Here is a 13,662-nt window from a genome sequence, read left to right on the forward strand (position 1 = left end):
GATCTGTTCTAGAAAATGGTAAATCAGGAGCAGCTTTTGTAATTCCTTCATTTTAGATTAGAAAAATTACACTATAATGGTAGAAAATTTTCACAACTGAACTTATAGCCATACTTATGGCCTTAAATTATATTTCAGATATTCTGAAAACTGAATGTGAGATTTTATTATGTGCTGACTTGAAGTCAGTATTACAAGCTATAGAATCTCCAAATTCAAAGAAGTGAATTGAGATGACAATGGAAATAAAATATGTCATTCATCAACTGACAAAACAGGGCATTAACATAACTTTCTGTTGGGTACCTTCGCACTGTGGAATATCTTCAAGTGAGTGGGTAGACCAAGGAGCTAGAAGAGCAGCACGTAATTTCAAAGTCGCAATACAACTTGACATCCAGTTAGATCTACATGAATGCTTTAGTAGTATAGAAAATATATCTAGAAACTGATTTAAGAAATTACTTACAGATTCAAATAATCAGTATTACCAATATTGTGTAAACAGAAAGAATGCAGCTAATCCCAAACATTTTCTAACTTTAACACCAACAGCACATTCAAGACAAGTTACAAATTACAAGTCAAATGTATAGAATTTGTTTAAATACCTTTCGTACAAAATTTTCTAACAATATAAAATGTATGTGCAGCAAGCAAATAAGTGTAAGCCATCTACTCTTTCACTGTCCAAGCATAAGACAGTTAATTAATTCCAAAAGATGTAGTTGATGACTTTTCTACCAATACTCCATTAGCCACTGAAAAGATTTTGAATGATTATTAATTGCTTAGAATGGTTCTCAGAAGTTTTAAACTCCAGTCCAGTTGGTATCCTCCTTTGATGTATTCTAATCAATGTCGTTACTTATATTTACATTGTTGTAAGTTAATTCTTGTTGATATGCATACACATATTCTCCCTTCTATGACACCTCATTCATTACATACTGCAATCTCTTTAAACTTTAATTTCTTATATCATACTTTTCCTCTAATACATAACATGAACACTTTCTTACACTAATATTCACATGCATTCCCTTTCCTTTTTCCACTACTTTTCTCTTTTCCGTCTAATAACACTTATAGTGAATAAACATTAAACTAAAGATAATACACACACACACACACACACACACATGTTAAAAATTCACCATACTCATATACCAGTACACACTACATCAATGCAATAGCTTTGTATTGTTCTAAAACATCCCTATCACAATACTACTTTTTTATGTTGTTGTTGTTGTCTTTTTTTCTGTTCTTTTTCTTGCCTTTGTTTATATTTCAACAGAATTGTTTGAAAGGAAAGAAAATGAACCAGGAGTAACCATTGTAAGGAAAAGGAGGAGTTTGTATTATACTCCATGTTAGGTGATATATATACTTACCATGTCAAACTGATGCAAACTAGGCCTATCGGTTTGCTCTGCTTGGCCAAATTTCACGCGGCTAACGGTGAAAAGATGACCCGTCTTGCCCAGTCCGCTCTTAGCCAATCAGACGCCTCTAAAACCTACAAGTGCTGAGTCATGCCTTTGGCTGAGGCTCTTGACGCCATCTTGTCAGGTTTACGCTCTGTCTCGTCTTATGCTTTTTCGGCTATTAAGCATGTTCATTTGGCCTTATTTTGCTGCATGCGGCTTGATTTTATTATATTTCTTACCTTCTGTGTACTCAATTCGACTCTGCCCCCTCGAATCGTACTTTTTTTCTCTACCTCAAAGTCGATCCTGTCTTTCATTGTGAGGAAAGTATCTTTCTACAAGGATAATATCACAATGAAAATGAAAAAAGAAACTCACCCGTAAATTTTCCCATACTTTTTGCCCCAGTCAGTAAAACTCCGGAGTAATCCCTGGGAGAACAGAAAGCAACATTTGAACTGCTAAAAAAAAACAAAAAAAAACCCCACAAGAAACAAACAAGTAAACCACAAAAAAAAAAGACACAGGCACACATCCCCATACCAGTGCATTTCCCGTAGGCATGCACGCATGTAAATCATTTCCTATTTCAATACAGACAGAAACAACCCCCCCCCAAAACTTTTGCGAAACAAATCTGAAGTGGTCATTTTCTATTTCAATATTCTAAATTCCGGGACATCTATTCAACTTTGTGTGTGTGAGTGGTTGTGTGTGTGTGTGTTTGTTTTGCAATGCAGGCATGTAAGACGTGACATGCAACATTCTCATCAACAGTCTGGCTTAAAAACAACGCTATTCCCGAAAACGGAGTATGGCTGCCTACATGGGTGGGTAATAACGGTCATACATGTAAAAGCCCACTCATGTAAATACAAGTGAACGTGGGAGTTGCAGCCCTGGAACGAAGAAGAAGAAGAAGAAGAAGAAGAAAAACAACACAAAATAAGTAATGACCTAACATGACCAAACATGATCACAAACAAGACACTTGTAGACTCAAGCCACCACCATGTTCTTTGTGTCTACCTATGCATGGTTGGGGGGCCAATGTGGGTGGCACAGTCGACCTGTGGTACAACAAACCCATGCCACAACAGACCTGTGGCATTGTGGATCTGTGCCACAACAGACCTGTGGCAGAGTGGATCTGTGCCACAACAGACCTGTGGCATTGTGGATCTGTGCCACAACAGACCTGTGGCAGAGTGGATCTGTGCCATAGCAGACCTGTGGAATTGTGGATCTGTGCCACAACAGACCTGTGGCAGAGTGGATCTGTGCCATAGCAGACCTGTGGAATTGTGGATCTGTGCCATAGCAGACCTGTGGCATTGTGGATCTGTGCCATAACAGACCTGTGGCATTGTGGATCTGTGCCATAACAGACCTGTGGCATTGTGGATCTGTGCCATAACAGACCTGTGGCAGAGTGGATCTGTGCCACAACAGACCTGTGGCAGAGTGGATCTGTGCCACAACAGACCTGTGGCAGAGTGGACCTGTGCCATAACAGATCTGTGGCATTGTGGATCTGTGCCATAACAGACCTGTGGCATTGTGGATCTGTACCACAACAGACCTGTGGCAGAGTGGATCTGTGCCATAACAGACCTGTGGCATTGTGGATCTGTGCCACAGCAGACCTGTGGAACTGTGGATCTGTGCCATAACAGACCTGTGGCAGAGTGGATCTGTGCCATAATAGACCTGTGGCAGAGTGGATCTGTGCCACAACAGACCTGTGGAACTGTGGATCTGTGCCATAACAGACCTGTGGCAGAGTGGATCTGTGCCATAACAGACCTGTGGCATTGTGGATCTGTGCCATAACAGACCTGTGGCACTGTGGATCTGTGCCATAATAGACCTGTAGCAGAGTGGATCTGTGCCATAACAGACCTGTGGCATTGTGGATCTGTGCCATAATAGACCTGTGGCAGAGTGGATCTGTGCCATAACAGACCTGTGGCACTGTGGATCTGTGCCATAACAGACCTGTGGCATTGTGGATCTGTGCCACAACAGACCTGTGGCAGAGTGGATCTGTGCCATAACAGACCTGTGGCATTGTGGATCTGTGCCATAGCAGACCTGTGGAATTGTGGATCTGTGCCATAACAGACCTGTGGAAGAGTGGACCTGTGCCACAAAAGACCTGTGCCAAAAACAGACCTGTGTCATAACAGATCTGTGCCATAACAGTCCTGTGGAATAGTGTTACGGACCCGTGCAGGACCCAGACTGATCAATCATAGCTCCTGTGCGCACATGGCAAAACAAGGGAAGAAGGGGTACAACTTACGATATCCAAATATGAAGAAATAAAGGGAGGTAACTAAGGCAGGACGTACATGCCTGAGGAAACAACACACACGTTTCAACAACTCACAGACGGGCACAATAGCTGAGTGGTTAAAGCGTTGGACTTTCAATCTGGGGATCTCATGTTCGAATCTCGGTAACAGCGCCTGGTTGGTAAAGGGTGGAGATTTTTCTGATCTCCCAGGTCAACATATGTGCAGACCTGCTTAGTGCCTGAACCCTCTTCGTGTGTATATATACAAGCAGAAGATCAAATATGCACGCTAAAGATCCTGTAATCCATGTCAGCATTCGGTGAGCTATGGGAACGAGAACATACCCCCAGCATGCGCACCCTGGAAAACGGAGTATGGCTGCCTATATGGTCATACACATAAAAACCCATTTGTGTACATATGTGTGAAGGTGGGAGTTGCAGCCCACAAACGAAGAAGAAGAACAACAACAAAAACTCACCATTTTCATCAACTGACGCGCGTTGCCCACCAGAAACTTTGGCGGAGGTCCAGACAGACCTATTTTCTCAAATGTCTTGAACACCGCCATGGACTTCCTGCCCAACAGAAAGCAGTACGCACGATGAGGATGTATGCCACACACACACACACACACAAAGCACTCACTAATATTCACATGCATTCCCTTTCCTTTATCCACTTCTTTACTCCTTTCCGTCTAAAAACACTTATAGTGAATAGACGTTAAACTGAAGATAAAACAAGCACTCACAAGCACGCACACATGCATGCACACACATACACTCTCTCTCTCTTAAACATATACACACCTGCTATCACTTACAGTGGAAAGACATAAACCCAAAGACTATTACTACACACAAATGCATGGACTATTCACTTTCATCTCTCTCTCTCTCTCTCTCTCTCTCTCTCTCTCTCTTTTTCTTTCTTACACACACACACACACACACACACTACCCACACAAGACATACACTAACCACATACACAAACACACATACACACTAAATGCACACTCTACACACACACACACATACACACTAAATGCACACTCTACACACACACACACACACACTAAATGCACTCACACACACACACACACTAAATTCACTACACACACACACACACTACACACACACACACACACACCAAACACACACTCTACACACACACACACATACACACACACACACACACTACACACTACACACACACACACAACACACACACACACACAACACACACACACTACACACACACACACACTACACACACACACACTACACACACACACACACACACTACACACACACACACACACACACACACACACACACTACCCACACACACACACTACACACACACTAAACGCACACTCCACACACGCACACACACACACACACACACACACACACTCAAACACACACACTAAACGCACACTCCATACACACACACCACACACACACACTCCACAAGCACACACACACACACACTACACACACACACCAGAACACACACACACACACTACACACACACACACCATACACACACACACATACTACCCCCCCCCCCCCACCACCACCCCCACACACACACACACTACCCACACACACACACACACACACACACACACACCAGAACTGACCATATCCAGAAGGCGAGAAGGGAGAGGACTCCAACTGCCAACACACTCGTCGTCGACACCCAGCCTATCACGTCCATTATCACCGCCACTGTCTCCGTGCTCCCTGCACTGACTGACAACTTGAATTCTTCTTGGCTGCCCTGTTACAAGAGAATAAAAACAAAAACATGACAGAGTTATTATGTACGATGGTCACGATGGTCGCAATCAGTATCAGTATCAGTAGCTCAAGGAGGTGTCACTGCGTTCGGACAAATCCATATACGCTACACCACATCTGCCAAGCTGATGCCTGACCAGCAGCGTAACCCAACACGCTTAAATAAAAATAAAATAAAATAATAAATAAAATAAAATAAAATAACAAAACAATACCAAAAAATAAAAAATAAATAAATAAAATAAAATAAATAAATGATTGAATAAAATAAAAAGAAACAAGTAAATAAATAAATAAACAATAGATAAATACATTTTTTTAAAAGAACTACTACTAATATAGTAATAATGATATATCTATAAGGCGCAAAAACTGGTCGGTCATGTTCTTACTATGACCATCAAGACAGCAGAGGAGGCAAATGCTTTCCTGACAGTCTGGGCTAGAATTTGACAATAGCAGAGATTGTCTTGCACACAAGTTACATCCCCTGCTCTCTGGGCCAAGATGACCTTTGTACAGTCAGGTTCCCAAAGGCCAGCTAGCCCCCAAGGCTGCAGCACTAGGTAAGAGCCAGTGCAGTCTTGCCTCTCAGTTAGAGAGTCATAGTCCTTCACACACACACAAAAAAAAAAAAAAAAAAAAAAAGCGAAACAACTGAACTGTAAATGAATTCCTGTTGAGGTGTTGTATCACTGACCAAAACACACGGGGGGGTACCCGTTATGCCGCCGTCCCGCTATGCCGCTATCCCGCTTTATTCCCTTTCGCTTTTCATCACATGCGCGTGAAAAGTGATATATGACAGTAGCAGTTTTCACAAATGACGTATATTATGATGTAAACACTGAATGACCCTAAAACTCGCCATTTAGAGGCGGGCTCGTGCAAATGCAAACTAAATGATAAAAAATATGTATTCAAGACAAATGTAATACTTTCAATTTTCTACATTTTTAATGAGAAACAAAACCAATAACAAGCAAAAAGAAAAACGTGTGCTAGAAACGAATTTTAAAGGAAAGTTTCTTGTACAGATCATTTCTCTACTAGTATCTATAGCCCAAAACAAGGAAATAGCGGAAACAATCTTCCAATGTACTGCAAATGTAAAATGCCCTGGTACCGAAAGGGAATAAAATCATATTACCGCAGACCCATTGTCAAACAATCTCTCTCTCTCTCTCTCTCTCTCTCTCTCTTGTGACAAAAGACAATCCGTAAACGGGTCGGCACAACGGGTCGGCGGCACAATGGGTCGGCGGCACAACGATACGCTCCCAAGCAGGAAAGGAGGTAGAATGGTTCAGGTCTGCCAACACAATGGTTCAGATCTGCCAACACAATGGTTCAGATCTGCCAACACAACACAATGGTTCAGATCTGCCAACACAATGGTTCAGATCTGCCAACACAACACAATGGTTCAGATCTGCCAACACAACACAATGGTTCAGGTCTGCCAACACAATGGTTCAGATCTGCCAACACAACACAATGGTTCAGATCTGCCAACACAATGGTTCAGATCTGCCAACACAACACAATGGTTCAGATCTGCCAACACAATAGTTCAGGTCTGCCAACACAATGGTTCAGATCTGCCAACACAACACAATGGTTCAGATCTGCCAACACAACACAATGGTTCAGATCTACCAACACATTGGTTCAGATCTGCCAACACATTGGTTCCTGCCAACACATTGGTTCAGATCTGCCAACGCAATGGTTCAGATCTGCCAACACACTGGTTCAGATCTGTCAACGCATTGGTTCCTGCCAACACATTGGTTCAGATCTGTCAACACAATGGTTCAGATCTGCCAAAGCAATGGTTCAGAACAATGGTTCAGATCTGCCAACGCAATGGTTCAGATCTGCCAACGCAATGGTTCAGATCTGCCAACACAATGGTTGGTTCAAATCTGCAACACAATGGTTCAGATCTGCCAATACAATGGTTGGTTCAGATCTGCCAACACATTGGTTCAGATCTGCCAATGCAATGGTTCAGATCTGCCAGCACAATGGTCCAGATCTGCCAACACATTGTCCATGAAGGTCTGGATCCAGTTCCTGTTCCCGCCCTTTCCCCCACGTTTGACAGGAAAATCAAACTGAGTTAGACACTTGATATGATAAACTGTGGCCCCTTTTGCAGCACGCACTTGGCACACTGAAAAAGAACCCATGGCAACAGAAGTGCTGTCCTCTGGCAAAACTCTGCAGAAGAAACCCACTCTAACAGGTACACAAATATGATACATGCATCCACTCAAGGCCTCAACAGTGTGTTTGGTCATGCGGGGGGTACCCGTAAAGTCGACAGCTCATTGCGTCGACAGCTCATTGCGTGGACAGCTCATCGCGTCCTATTTTCATTTTTCAAAAGGTGGATTTTGTACTCCAATTGTAAATTCTTATTTGTGCTATGTTCACTTTTGGAATGCTGAATGGCGACAAACGTCCTTCATTATTGACCACATCCTATACACAACATCCTGTATCTATACTTAGACTACATCCTCTAAACTACATCCTGTATCTATAGCCAGACTGCATCCTCTAAACTACATCCTGTATCTATACCCTGACTATATCCTCTAAACTACATCCTGTATATCCAGACTACATCCTCTACACAGTATCCTGTATCTATACCCAGACTACATCCTCTACACATCCTGTCAACGCAATGAGCTGTCGACGCAATGACATGGACCCGCCCCTTTTGCAGCACGCACTTGGCACACTGAAAAAGAACCCATGGCAACAGAAGTGCTGTCCTCTGGCAAAACTCTGCAGAAGAAACCCACTCTAACAGGTACACAAATATGATACATGCATCCACTCAAGGCCTCAACAGTGTGTTGGGTTATGCTGCCTGTTGCATATCAATTCTTGGACCTAAGTCAATGACAAATCTTGTGTGCAGGCATATCAGAAATGATGTAAAATGAACAATGAACTGACACTTGCTGACTCTTCTTCTTTCGTGGGCTTCAACTCGCACGTTTACTCTTATGTACACGAGTGGGCTTTTTCATGTATGATCGTTTTTTTCCCCACCATGTAGGCAGCCACACTCTTGTTTTCAGAGGTGTGCATGTTGGGTATGTTCTTGTTTCCATAACCCACCAAACGCTGACATGGATTGCAGGAATTAACTTGTGTATTTGATCTTCTGTTGGTCATAAACACACGAAGGGGGATTCAGGCACAAGCAGGTCTGCACATATGTTGACCTGGGAGATCAGAAAAAATCTCTACCCTTTACCCACCAGGTGCCATTACCCATACCCGAACCCTGGACCCTTAGATCAAAAGTCCAATGCTTTAACCACTTGGCTATTGCACCCATCTCCTACTGACTCAAGCTGTCAAATTTACATTAATTTTCTTCTTTGCATTTGCATTGTGGATGGCCGAGGGGTGGGGGTGGGTTTAAAAAGAAAGAGTGGCCCTCTGACTGGTGCCTACAACCCTCTCATAACAACCCTCCCCCCCACCCCCCCACCCCCCAACCCCCTCTCCTAAAACAACAACTACAACCCTGAAAAGAAGAAATAACAACTCCCCACCAAACAACCACATACGACCCCACAACATAAACAAAACATATCTCACTACCAAAACAACCCCCAACAAAACAACTTGACCGTAAGGGCATAACCAACAGATCATTACACTCCACTAGCTTGACTTGACTCCGACTGGCACAGGCTGTAATGGACGATGGCCTGGCAAGACAGTTGCACATCAGTGTACTGTGACTGAATGTCTTTCTTAAAACCAAGTACAATATAACCCTCAAAATTAAGCTAGCGAAGAAAAATGAAAATAAACTGAAATATTGAAGAGAAAACTAGTCACACATTACTGCTTCAACCGTGTGCACTAAAACTGACATGGAGAGAGGTCCCCGAATTTGAGATGCTTCAATTACTAAATTACTTCAATCAATGACAAGAGGACAGACAGTTCACTGAGCATTTTTCCTGGTCAAGAGAAGTGGGTAAGATTTGACTGGACAGAACTGGACAAGACAACTCCCACCGACCCCCCACCCCACCCCCACCCCCCTCCAAAAAAGAGTAAAACTTGCTGATTTCTAGCACCAGTTATATTTTGTATTGACGTTTTGTAATCTTTTGATCTTCGAGAAATCAATTTCATTTATATTTGATTTTCACCAAAGACTCATCGGCTAGCTAAGAGAGCATTTTACATGTTGTTTTCTCAAATGGTAGTGTTAACTCATTTCAAATTAATACTTGTTCTTTTCTGAGGAGCGAAATGTCCTGTGCGAGATTTAGGAATTTTTCCACCAGGTGATAAAACCACTTGTACTAATCCAACTGCACAAGGCAGAGCTGCACTGAAATAAGAGTGCAGGCGTATTGTTACTTTGGCTTCGCGAGTCGTCGGCTCGCGCGAACAGACAGCTTTAAGTTGCTTCGACTGATCATTTTATAGACACTGAGATTATAATTATACATGTATCTATATAAATTTGTGTCTTTGCATCGCTCTATCCCGCCAGCTCTGTTGCTCAAAACGTGGATTTCCGGACTGATAAGTCATGGCAAGTGCATGGTCACCCAGTAAGTGAAAAAGCGTTGGGCACTCACCATGGCGACCAGGCGCCTGCCCGTGGTGAAAGAATATTGTATCGCCGTTATGATGTGTTTGAAGCACAACAATTAATATAACTGTTGTTCAGTTTCACACCTGTGAGCAATTTCTAAACAACAATTATGTCGAGATGATCAATTTGTTCACAAATCCAGCTGGTGTGAAAATTGTGTCAATAAGTTAAATTGGGTTATGACTGTACACGGTTTGCAAAATACTATGAATTATGCCGCATTGGATGTTTCCACTGTACCGACAATTAAATCAAATTGTATTTTGGTTTCGTTATCGAACAATTTGCTTTATCAATCACTGATTTTACAAACATACTTAAAACATTGTTTCAAAAGTTCGTCAGTCTTTTCTTTCCTTTGTCGGATCGCTGCGGCGATTTTTTTTTTTTTTTCTTTTCTTTTTCTTTTTTTCTTTTTTAATCCACCCCAAAGACTAAAGGGCGTGCAGTTTATCAGTGCATGGGCCGGATTACTCGATCCCCGAATCTGACAGTTCAGGACGGTAGGGAAAATGTCAGCACTCGATCCCTACCTGAGAAAAGTTACTGAAAAAAAAAAAAAAAAAAAAAAAAAAATCGTGGCCGCCAGAAACCCCAGGGGCCGCATTCAAGACAAAATTCATTTTGCCTTCAGGCAAGTTACCTTTGACGTGGTTGGGACCCGCGGGTGCACAGTTAAAGTTTTCGTATTCAAGACACGCGCGCGCGGTGCGCTCAACCGAGTCAAGTTGAGCAGCTAATCCATCAGTCGTCTGTAATTTGAAATCACGTACGTGCATTATGCCAACTGATCGTCATCACCTACTACACCAATGCTGACTGACAGAGAAAAATCCTTTCGGAATATCTCGTCAGTCTTTACTAGAAAAAAATCACCATTTTTACTTTTTAATTTAAAATTCATTTAAAATAATAGATATACATTAGTTGTCGTTCTTTAGCACTGACAGAAACGATGTTGTGTTGCCGCAGTTTGCTTTTCAGTAAAGAGCACACTATTTTATCATTATCATTTAAAATAATAAATTACAAAAAGAAGAAGTAAAAAAAAGCCTTTACAAACTCAGTCAACCCTCAGTCGAACATCCCTCAGTCGAACAACGCAACCCCTTTTAGATCTGACGCAGAACAAATAGACCTTGACCTTGCGGGCGTTAACCACCCCGAATTTAGGACGCTAAACTAGTAAAATAGGACTTTACCTTAATGATTTATACGGATCGTTAAAAACTAAAGACTATAACACATACGTCTTTTTTTTCATGGCATAACTTCTTTCTACTTATTTTATTTCAAATTATTTCTTTCTTTTTTTTCAGAAAGTCTGTATAAGTAGAAGTTTTAAAATCTGCATGGCCAGTAGATGAAAGTAAACTATTGCCATGCAAATCACATAATCCTACCGCCTCACCCTTCAATCTTCCGGCCCCGCGGAAAACTAGTGTTAAAAAAATTCAGTCCCTTGACATGCCATGGCCTTGACGATAGACCTTCAGTCGAAGCACTGAAGAGAATATAAATCATGTTGTCATGGCAGTCATAATGAATATTTTGCCCTTTCACTTTTTCTGTGGTCTGTGTACATCAGTGCACGGTCCTGCACGGCTGACATGAACTCTGGAAATAACACTATCTCAGTGTTGGTACGTGTTGCCGTCAGTCACTCTGGCTGCGCGATCGACTTTCTGTTCATTTTGTGTTTACTTATGTGTGCCAAGATGAACGCTGAGAGAGACAGCGAAATAGAGAGAGAGAGAGAGTTCATGTGGCGTGTGTTGATTCTTTAGGTTCACGGTTGTGTGTGTGTGTGTGTGTGTGTGTGTGTGTGTGTGTGTGTGTGTCAGTGTTTTCTTTTTAGTTTTGTTTTTCTTTTTTCTCCCACTGCCATACTAGACGACCGAGGATAAAGACTGAGACACAGAGAGACAGCCGGAGAGACAGAGACACGGCAGAGAGGAGAGACAGAGGGGGAACTGAATTGTATGTACAGGTCAGAAAGTAAAGTAAATGTGAGAGAGAGAGAGAGAGTGAGAGAGAGAGAGCCATGCAGTGTGAGCGCTCGATCGGGGTGTATATGTACGCTCCAGCGTTGCGCACGTGCGTCAGTTCACTGATGAATACTGATGTAAGTGCACATGGGTCATCATGACAGTATACACACACACACACACACACACACACACACACACACATATATATATATATATATATATATATATATATATATGTGTGTGTCAGACGATGAGACCGTCAGTATTACCGATCTTACCTTACCAAACTCGATGATCAATTGTCCGAGTCAGTCGCCGCGGATCAGATCAACCGTCAACAAATAGCACGGACAGAAGCTATGCAGCGTGGTCAGAACTGGAAAACACACACACTGAACAGCCGTTCACCGATCTTGCTTTCCGATGATGGCGTCGAAGTCAGTGTTATGAACGAAGTCAGTCGATGTTTAGTTTAGCTTGAAGATCTCTTCGCGACTTTTCTAAGCTGTCCAATGCTGGGAGTTTAAGCGACGAGTTGATTTTAAGGTTAGATAAACTGGCTTTCTCTCACAAATGCAGTGGTTCGAAGCTTGTAACAGGTGCTGTCGAGGTTTCTCGGATGACACTGTTGAAGGTTTGCGCCGCCAGCTGCTTTTATCGTTGATGGCGGCGTACCCAATTTGTTTGGGTACTCCTGTACTCAAAGCCAACCAATGAATCATGTGCTTGTCAGTCAGTTGACCTCCATTCCCCTTGATCCCTGCCCTCCGTCTGTGTGTGTGTGTGTGTGTGTGTGTGTTCGTTGTTTTCTTTTCTTTTTTCTGTCCACAATTGTGAATTTAAACGGAGTGTGTGTGTGTGTGTGTGTGAAGGGACGGGGTGTGTGTGCTGGTGAAGTCATGAATTATCTAGTTTTTTGACTGATCATCAACCACACAACTGCAATAAGTCTTGCGTTATATGGTATGTTTTTTGGTGTTTTTTTATGACTGAGCTATATGAAGACTGAAGGGGTTTTTTGTTTTGTTTTGTTTTTGTTGTTGCTGTTTTACAGAGGTAAGCGGTGGTCAGCAGTGGTCAGTTTGCAGTTAGAAAATAAAGGGGAAAAAAATAAAGAAAAAAAAGAAGTACGTCGTGATGATGCACAAATATGACAAAACAACTCCATCTGAATTTTTTTTATTTTTATGGAGTGGTCAGCAGTGCTATGACAATGGTCAGTATAATGGCCAACAGTAATCTATAGTGGTCAGCTACTGGTCAAATCCTGCCAAGATGTCCCCAATACTGCATTCAAAATGATGAAAGCTGAACTATGATAGTGGTCAACATGCAGTGGTCAGGCAGCGGTCAAACACATGCCAGGGCTCAATAATGTGCAGATGTGACAACATAATGCAGTCTGAGCACTTTTCGGATTGTGGACAGTCAGTTGTGGTCAGCAGCGAGGGGAACATAGACCTAAGGGAACATATAT

General features: G+C 42.3%; 1 protein-coding gene across 2 annotated transcripts in view; it reads right to left on the reverse strand.

Moving 5' to 3' along the window:
• Nucleotides 1-12,841, reverse strand: part of LOC143276136 (cytochrome P450 3A30-like) — a 46,657-nt gene extending 33,816 nt beyond the window's left edge. Inside the window, exons 1-4 of one of the 2 annotated variants that reach the window (XM_076580552.1) lie at nt 12,469-12,841; nt 5,384-5,523; nt 4,215-4,311; nt 1,812-1,864 (exon numbers count right to left, since the gene is read on the reverse strand). In XM_076580552.1, the coding sequence (XP_076436667.1) occupies nt 1,812-1,864; nt 4,215-4,311; nt 5,384-5,460 (227 nt within the window). In that variant the 5' untranslated portion in view covers nt 5,461-5,523; nt 12,469-12,841. Of the gene's footprint in view, nt 1-1,811; nt 1,865-4,214; nt 4,312-5,383; nt 5,524-12,463 lie in introns of both variants that reach the window. The other variant, XM_076580551.1, reaches the window with a different exon arrangement.
• Between the last annotated feature and the right edge of the window lie 821 nt (nt 12,842-13,662).

The sequence above is a fragment of the Babylonia areolata genome, chromosome 31 (assembly GCF_041734735.1).
Source record: "Babylonia areolata isolate BAREFJ2019XMU chromosome 31, ASM4173473v1, whole genome shotgun sequence".
Lineage (NCBI taxonomy): Eukaryota > Metazoa > Mollusca > Gastropoda > Neogastropoda > Buccinidae > Babylonia > Babylonia areolata.